The 9680-nt window shown below is 41.8% G+C and overlaps 1 protein-coding gene across 1 annotated transcript; it reads right to left on the reverse strand.

The window, feature by feature from the left end:
- Positions 1–447: 447 nt before the first annotated feature.
- On the reverse strand, positions 448–8968 carry LOC128326529 (olfactory receptor 5M11-like). Its single transcript, XM_053253544.1, has 2 exons — positions 8955–8968; positions 448–1405 (listed from the first exon to the last, which is right to left on the reverse strand). The coding sequence occupies exons 1-2, from the start codon at positions 8966–8968 to the stop codon at positions 448–450; spliced, it is 972 nt and encodes a 323-aa protein (XP_053109519.1).
- Between the last annotated feature and the right edge of the window lie 712 nt (positions 8969–9680).

The following is a 9680-nucleotide window of genomic DNA, read 5'->3' on the forward strand; positions in this document are numbered from 1 at the left end:
AGCTTTGAGATAAAATTAGAAAAGATGAAATGCTGTTAGATTTAACATTCTAATGACATACATAATATAGTAAATCTTACGAGATTTAGACAAGGAGACAGGGTGGCATCAGGCAGTCTGATATGCATGTCATAGCTGTACTAGCTAGGATTCAAATATAAATGAATTAAAGAATTGTGAGGCTTTAAATTATGTGCATATGATTCTTTATGAGTCTGCAGCAATAATTTATTCTTGGGACATAGTGTCAAAAAAAACCCTAATAACAAAAATAAAAATTTGAGAAAAGAAGGTAGATTCTAGACATCGAAAATTAGGAACCAAGTCTCTATTAATCATCATATATTTGTAAACATTTTAAAGTTTCATATCCTTTCCATATGGAAATGAAAATGATGTGGAAACCTCCTCGCTTATGTTTTCATCAATAACATGTGGCCAGTGCTTCTAATACAATACTAATTTCTGCTTTATAAATCGTTTCAGGGCACTCTTCACCTCCTTGTTCCTTAGACTGTAGATCAGGGGATTCAGCATGGGAATCACCACCACATAGAACAAGGAGACTATTTTGCCATGTTCAAGAGACAGGCTAGAAGGACGTCTGACATACATGATGAAAAGTGTCCCATAGAAGATAATGACAGCTGTAAGATGAGAACCACACGTGGAGAAGGCTTTGTATCTGGCTTCAGTAGCCTGAATCTTCAGGATGGTGGAGAGAATGAAAAGGTAGGAGATAAGAATAACAACAAGAGAACTAATGAGGTTGAAACTGGCAGAGAGCAACATTAGAGTAAGTTTGACATGGGTCTTGGAGCAGGAGAGCTTCAGGAGAGGTGGGTCAGCACAGTAAAAGTGATTGATGATGTTGGAGCCACAGAAGGTCAAGCGAAACGTGAATATTGTTTGTATCATGGCATCAAGAAAACTATATGCAGAGGGAGCCACCATTAACCACACACACACTCTCCGTGACATTTTGGTGGCATACATCAATGGATTGCATATGGCTACATACCTGTCATATGCCATGGCAGCCAATATGAAGGACTCTGTGAGCACCAGTGCAATGAAGAGATAGCATTGTATCAAGCACCCAGTGAAGGAAATGGCCTTATAGTCTACTAAATTTGCCAACAATCTAGGTGTGACATTAGAGGAGTAGCAGATGTCAACGAAAGATAAGTTGCTCAGGAAGAAGTACATAGGAGTGTTGAGCTTGGTGTCCACCTTGATTAATGTGATCATTCCCAGGTTCCCGACCAGGGTGATGATATAAACCACCAAGAACAAAATAAAGAGAGAGATCTGCAGTTCACGACGATCCGTGAACCCCGAAAAAATGAATTCAGATATGACGGTTTGATTTCTTTCAGCAATATAGGCATGGGTGATGTTTGCTCTAATAAACAACAAAATATGAGAAAAGTGAATGAAAATGATTAATGTGTTGATCAGTTTCTTATGGTCTTATTATCTGATCTTGCTATTACAGGAGACCCTCATTATCCGTGGTTTCGTGGATTGCAGTTTTGTGTATCTGTGGATGGGTCTTAGAGACCCAGTTTTATTTAAAAAAGATTAAAATGAAAAATAAAAGGATTTGGGGTGGCATTCCTGGAGACCTGGAGAACAAGATTCTGTGCTTTTCTACCGTTATTTCTGTCCCCTCCTTGATTTTTTGAGTAGTTTTGTTTTAAGCTCAAGGAACCTAACCACCCAATCCTTATAGGGTTACGGTCTCTTTAATGCAGCTTTGTTATCCATGGAAATTGGTAGGAATGGAACCCCCATGAATAACGAGGGTCACCTGTATATGATCTCAGATTTCTCATATATATATATATATATATATATATATATATATATATATATATATATATATTCCTCCAAAGAAAATTGGCACAAATACAGCAGTCTTGGCTTGGAAGCCGTTTGAGTGCCATGCAGTCTAGAAGCAAATAAGCATTGCCTTCCTTTCAAGCACTTTTGATAACAGAGGTGCAGTTGATGTAACTTGCATGCAATGGCCAACATCCTAACAAAGCACCAGTGCAATGGGGAAAGCACCAGTGTAGCACCAGTGCTGCTGAAGAGTTCCAGAATAGGGTTATGTCAACCCACATCACTACTAGGAGTCAGCAAAACAGAACTCTTTCAGAAGTAAGGATTTTGGGCTATCCCAATTATTTAGGCAGTTTATTCTTGAGCCTCTTGAAACAATCACTTTTGGAATAGAAGAGACATTTCAGAAACAATATCTATAAGGCTCACAGATGTGTTTGAAGGAATGATAGCCCCCCTCCATGCCAGTCATTCTAGACAATGTGGATTAGCAGCTGTCTGAATGGAGATTGATCCCGTTCTTTCATCTGAATGTGTGGTATGTGGATGCCCTGACACTGTAGCACTAGTTGGGAACACGAGGTCTGTGTGGAACACCCTCCGAAATGTTGTCCATCTGATCAGAACTCCCCTTTCTTCCATGAAATTCCTCACATATTTTGCCAGAGAAGAAACCTCAAATCTTGCCTCACAATTTATTTGTTTGTCTGTCTGTCTATTTATTTAATCACATTTACATACCACCTGATATGTGCATCTCTAGGCAGTGGGTTTTTTTTTTAAACCTAAAATTCAGTACTAATTGTGCAGAGCACTTGCAGAGAGCTTATATCTAGAACTGTTAAAAGGGAATCTTATACCCCCACCATTTTATTCAGAATGGAACTTAGTAAAGCAACCAACTTTCCACCCAATTGGACAACATCTTTTAAAAAACCCAGCAAGTTATACAAATATAGCGCTAGGAAAGCCTCATGAATGTTGAATGCCTGGACTACTGTGCAATCTCTACACCCCAGATTCTCTGCCCCATAACTAATGAATTGGTTCTACTACACCTACCGCAACGAGGATGGAGACATTTCCATTCTGAGACCAAGAGCACGGACATCCACATGAATCAGAAGACTTTATAGTCATCTGTGAGTCTAGGGAGATAATTTCTGAAAAGTCTCTTCTGTTTTACATGTTGATGTTCTTGAGTCTCAAGAGTAACTACTTCAAGAGTAATTACTCTTCACTTTGGTGGTTTCCAGTGACTGCTGCAATGAAAACATGGTGTTTTATTGGGGTTTCCCCCCCATATTTAATTGGACTATAGTATGATAACCTATTGAAATATAGTAACTGAGAATCAGTAAGATTCAGTAGATACTAAGATGGTTCACACAACCATGCTTTCTGGGGTTGGGGAGGGTTAGGGCAGTAGTGGCTGGTGAGGGCAGCGCTGGAGACGGGGGGGATGAAAGGCACCTTAAAAAAATTCATCAGCAGGTGCTTATCAGCATTTAGGCATTACCTGCAAGCGGCCTTAAGCAGCGGCACTCAGCCTGCAGGAACCCTGGGTAGGGCTGCTCGTGTGCACATCCTCAATACCTTATGCTCCAGAGCAAAATGGGGTGGTGGAGAGAAAGAACAGAACAGTGATTGAAATGGCCAGAAGTATGCTCCTTAATTCAGGCCTGGAAAATAAATACTGGGGACTGCAATTAAGAGGACTGGATGAGATACAGCATATTTAGAATAACTGCTACCAGCCAGTAAAGAACCTAGATTGATAGGTTACCTGGATGCCAACTGGGCTATTCCAAGCTAAGTTCCATTGGTTACTGATCCACTTCTGGGCTAGATTCAAGGTGCTGGTCTTGACCTTTAAAGCTCTACATGGCTTGGGGCCGGGGTACCTGTTGGACCGCATTCACCCATATGAATCTGCCAGGGCCCTCCGTTCATCATCTCAAGCCCTGCTCATGGCCCTGCCACTAACAGAGATCCAGGTTGCGTGGGGACTTTGGAACGCCCTCAAAAAACCTAAAGACACACCTTTTTAAGGACGCTTTTTAATGGTCCAACTCTGGTTATATCTGGTAGGTTCTTTCGTTTTTATCATTTTCAGTTTAGCTTTTAAAATAACTTTTAATTTGAACTTAATACCGATTGTGATTTTTAACCTGAATTTTAATTTGCTTACTCAGTTTGGTCAATTTTATTACTTTTATTGTATATTGTATCTAGTTTATTGTTGTGAGCCACCCCGAGCAGTAGTGTACTGGAGGGGTGGTGTATAAATATTTTAAATAAATAATAAATAAAATAAAGTTTTCCACTCCAATAGCAGTTTTTCATGCAATTTGGAGCACTTCGTTATCATACCAGTCTGATCCCTGATCATTTCATCAGAAAAGTTGGCAAACTCACAGGTTACACTTAAGGCATGCATTGCTGTGATATACTGATTGGTAGATTCACAGGGCAGTTGGGATCTAGAATAGAACTTGTAAAATTCAGCATTCACATTCAAAGTAGGCTTGAAATGATCATCAAAGGCTTGAAATGCAGCTTCATAAGAACTGATATCCCCTTCAAAGTTGGTCTGAAAGGATATATGATTAATTATATATTCTATGGCCTTTAGGGTCCAGGCAGCAATATAGCCTGGACCAAATATAGCAATATACAGGTGAAACTCGGAAAATTAGAATATCGTGCAAAAGTCCATTAATTTCAGTAATGCAAATTAAAAGGTGAAACTGATATATGAGACAGACGCATTACATGCAAAGCGAGATAAGTCAAGCCTTAATTTGTTATAATTGTGATGATCATGGCGTACAGCTCATGAAAACCCCAAATCCACAATCTCAGAAAATTAGAATATTACATGGAATCAAGAAGACAAGGATTGAAGAACAGAACAATATCGGACCTCTGAAAATTATAAGCATGCATATGTATTCAGTACTTGGTTTGGGCCCCTTTTGCAGCAATTACTGCCTCAATGCGGCGTGGCATGGATGCTATCAGCCTGTGGCACTGATGAGGTATTATGGAAGACCAGGATGCTTCATTAGCGGCCTTCAGCAATTCTGCATTGTTTGGTCTCATGTCTCTCATCCTTCTCTTGGCAATGCCCCATAGATTCTCTATGGGGTCAGGTCAGGCGAGTTTGCTGGCCAATCAAGCACAGTACACTGTATACTTTTCAGAGGTCCGATATTGTTCTATTCTTCAATCCTTGTCTTCTTGGTTCCATGTAATATTCTAATTTTCTGAGATTGTGGATTTGGGGTTTTCATGAGCTGTACGCCATGATCATCACAATTATAACAAATTAAGGCTTGACTTATCTCGCTTTGCATGTAATGCGTCTGTCTCATATATCAGTTTCACCTTTTAATTTGCATTACTGAAATTAATGGACTTTTGCACGATATTCTAATTTTCCGAGTTTCACCTGTAGTCTTCTGCTTTGCTGGAGTAAAATCAGGACTCTGTATGGTGAGGAGGTAATTGCAGAAATAGGACCTCCATTGTTTCCAGAGAAGAGCAGGTTCTTCTGGAGTGGACAAGAAAAAAGGGTGGTGGTGCAATATGAGCCATGCTGCAGTGGGCATCCAGTGAACAACTGGAACAATCCTGGAGTCCAGAATTGTACAATCCTGGAGTCCAGAAAAGTACCTTCAGGGGCTGTGCAGCTCAGGAAGCTGGAGAAACAATCAGTAGCAGCAACAGTAGAAAGCAGTTCAGGAATGTAGGCCCAGTAATGCAAGGAAAGGAGTGGTAGGAACATTCACAAGTTTTGCAGACCCACACGCTTAGCTGGTTCAAAAGCTCATCATCAAATATTTTATGGCTGCTTCACTCATAGACACAGAAATTTTATGTAGATTTAACTAAAGTTTTTTTCAGCAACCACTCAGTTTTCTCCTTCTCCTTCCCCTCCCTTTTCTTTCTGACCTCACCCCCCACGCTCTCTACATGATTCCCACTGGAACAAACATCTAGACAACTAAATACAAAAGATTACTAGATAGAATACAGCAATCACCAAATTTTTGCCTTCTTCATCAGAAATGAGATACATAACCTCACAGGTTGACAGTAGCATCAACTAACTGACTTGTTTGTTGAACAACTATATTCAGTCATCTTGGCTTTTTATCACGGAAATATGTCTTCCTTAGGGTCTTGGTCATATTGTTTTGGATATATGGCTCTTGGGCCCAGGAAGTTTGGTTGTCCTTTCGGAGAAATATCTTAATCACACACTTCCATATATACATTTATGAAGATGTACTTTCATAATTTTGGGGAAATCCACATTTATTCTCAAGGAGGTTGTTCACACAACCAGTTGGGCAGCAGGTGGGGGGGGAGATGGATGGGGGGGGAGGCTCAGCTTTACTCACTTTCCCTTGAGATGATGGGCAAAATGTTGGTGGGAGCACTGTCTCAGCCCCCACAAGATCCCACAATGGAGAGCCGGGATGATGCATCCCGGCCTCCAGGAATCCCACAATGCACCGCGCTCTGAGCACAGTGCATTGGGGGATTCTCTCAGGAGATTGGAGCTCTAGGTGCCCATCGCTGTTCTCAGCCGGGCTGGAAGCAGTCCAAGCTCACATATGGGTTAAGGGACTGCTCACTCCCTTAACCTTGGCTAACAGCTGGGCTAGAATGCCATGCTAGGCAGTGCAGCCCAACTGAGATCAGACTCAATCCCAGGAGTTCTCACGCACAACCTAACACAGGCTGGGCTTCCCTAGCCTGAGTTAGGCTGCATGTGAGAACAGCCTCAAGGAGTAATTTTCAGCAGGAAGCAGCCTGTCCTCTGCAGTCAAGCACTGAATGAATGACAGCCAGGGGTGTGGCCAAGGGACATATTGGCATGAGTTGTGTGGCTGGCTGGTGCGCTCCTATTTGCTCTCTCACTGTGTTCATACTCAGTGGAGGACAAAACTTGACTCGAGTGACTTTTTACACTAAGGTGAAATAATGGATTAGTAGAATACGCCCTGATCCAGTTCTAGTTATACTTGTTGTGTGTGCTTGGTGACACTGGATAGGGATGCATTGCACATTCACATTCCATGGGATTCTAATGTGTTCTGTGGTGTGCTGCTGCATCAGGATCTGCACTGCATATAGGGACTTCCCTTCTTGAATCAGAGTGAAAGACTTTAGCACCTTTTTCCCAAGCCCCGCCCCCTGCCCTGTTCAGCCAATGGGCTGATGAGGAGCCTCGTGCCTTAGTTTGAAAAGGCTGAGGCAAAGGAGCCACAGCCCAAACAAGTTGGGAGCGAGTGCCAGCATTGTTATAGACCAAAGGATGTAATCTGGACTGAAAAGGCCAAGCTTGGGCCTATGGCAACTCCTGTGTATTTCATCCTCATTGACTCCTGAGTGAAGAAAACAAGTCAGATTGCCTGTGTTTCATTCTAATGATAATTGCATTGAGTAGAAACTAAATTCTGCATTGCCTATAGAAGAATAGTTATCATGTTAATGGAATCATTTTAAGATTGCGGAATGTGCTTCCTCCTGAAATATAACCCTCCCCATCTCTGGCAATTTTAAAAAAGCATTTGAAAACCCACCTCTTCACCCAAGCTTTTTTGGCTTTGAAAATTTTTAGGTTTTAAACTGTTTTGACTTTTTAAATTGCTTAAATTGTTTTTAAGTTTTATGTATGTTTTAACTTGCTGTATGTTATTGTTAACTGCCCAGAGATGAAAGTTTGGGGTTGTGTACAAATTTGATAGATAGATAAATAAATAAACAAATAAACAAAAATAAAATCTGCAATACTGTATTGTCAGTGTTGCATTGTCAGTGCAACACAATTTTGATTCATTGCTTCACATATATTTAACTGCCAATGCACAACACGTAGGATTCACATAAGGTCCTTGATTGATAGTTTACTCTCTTCCTCCTTTTCTCACACAAGCTTCTAACTTTAATGTTTCTTTGGGTAAGGCGTCTGGATTCGTGTAGACAGCAGTTGGCAGTCTGTTAGTTCAGAATATGGAGAGAATACCAGAAGACAGTTCTCACATGTCGGAGATGGTGCTATCTCACAAACTTGCTCTTTCACCAAGCAAGTGTTTTGCTGCTTTCGGGGATTTATGGAAGCTGTTCGCACATGCGGAGGAAACCAGGCTAGCCCACCTAATCCCCTCCCCCATACACCGTTTAATTGAAGTTAGTGGAGCGAGAGTTCCATTAACCCCATTTTTCGAATTGTGAGTCGCCATGTCTCAGCTCCATGCTGCAACAACTCAAGAGGACACCCCTAACTGGGAGGCTACAGCCAGCCTCCTGATATTGGGGGGCTCTCCAGAATGCCCCCGCGCACTTGTGCAGGGCATTCTGGGGCTTCCGGGGGGCAGGCAGCCCCTGATCCCCGCTGCCCCTACTGGCTCCATGACAGAGTTGGTAATTGTGTGGGCGGACAATCTGGCCACCTAGGGCTCGCTGAATGCTCATGTGTGGGGAGAACGGGTCAAGCCCACTCTTTTTGCAGAAGCCCTGCAGGCTCTCCGCACTGCTTGTGTGGAGAGCCTCATGATGATGCTCTGTCCTGAGAGAACTCGATCTTCAGATCAAATGATCAAACTTAGTATAAAGGTGAAGACTTTTTGTACATGGTTCAGCAATCTTTGCTCATGCTAAGAGCCTGCTGCCCTGGCTGCATGGCCGGCAGAAGCTTTTACACCTTGATCCAGACCTATGCCTGAGATACCCGCACATCTGCCTGAAAACCTGTCTGCATTGCTCATCAGCTAGCAACAAACCCTGGCATTGTTTACATCCGTGGGGTCACGGCAAGATTTGGTAAAATGCCTTCCTAGGAACAACCAGCCTACCCCTTCCCAAACTAACTCTATCTCTTCACTCCTAAAGCAATCCCCCTCCCTTCTTCTCATTTTCATTTCTCTGTCTTATGTTAGAATTTGATATCCAGGTGAGTCCATATGTAACCAACACATTTATGAGTTAGAAATACTACACTACACTACACTAGGAAACATTATTGATTTAATTGATTTGCTTTATTGCAATATTGGGAAACCTGAGTGATCTTATTGACCTGTTTGACTTACCTGATCAGCACCATTGACTTAAGGAAGCCCTTCGAAACTTAATAAGTGTGTTTGTCTTTTCCCCCTATTAGTGTGTCCAGATCATACATAGTTACCGTATTAAAGAACTGTGCCAGTTTGTGGCTAGACTGAACAAGCCTTATTCTCTTTGCTAGCTCCGGGGCATACACAGAGTGTGAATCAGATTCTAGCCTTGTGGCTTGCCCATTCCTCCAAGCTTTCCATGTTCTCTAATCATTTTAATATCAGAAACAGCAGGTCGGATATGACTGGTCACGCCATATATTTTGCACCCAATAAAAGCTACTGTTGTCCAGTCACTTAATTATCTGAAATTTCCATAGGAAATAAACATTTACCTTAATAACATAAGTACATGCTGGTCTCTGTGCTTCCAAAGCAGGGCTGCTCTTGCACAAGAGTGCAACTATTTTTGGTGCTGTCCCTGTGCTCTGAAAGCAAGAGAAACATCCCTGATGCTCAGAGCTTCCAGAACACAGGAAGAATGTGCAAAATATTTGCATTTTTCTGCAAGAGTGCCCACACTTAGGAAGCACAGGGTCTAGTGCGGGGCCTAGCACTGAGTGTGCACTGCTGTTGGCAGCACTTATAGAGCATTAGTCAGGATGGCAGCCAATAATTATTGTTTAACACAATTAATGTAACTTTCAGAATAAACACAATGATAAAACATAAACAATTAGCACGCATACATTTCTCATTCCC

The sequence above is a fragment of the Hemicordylus capensis genome, chromosome 1, assembly GCF_027244095.1.
Source record: "Hemicordylus capensis ecotype Gifberg chromosome 1, rHemCap1.1.pri, whole genome shotgun sequence".
In the NCBI taxonomy this organism is placed as follows: domain Eukaryota; kingdom Metazoa; phylum Chordata; class Lepidosauria; order Squamata; family Cordylidae; genus Hemicordylus; species Hemicordylus capensis.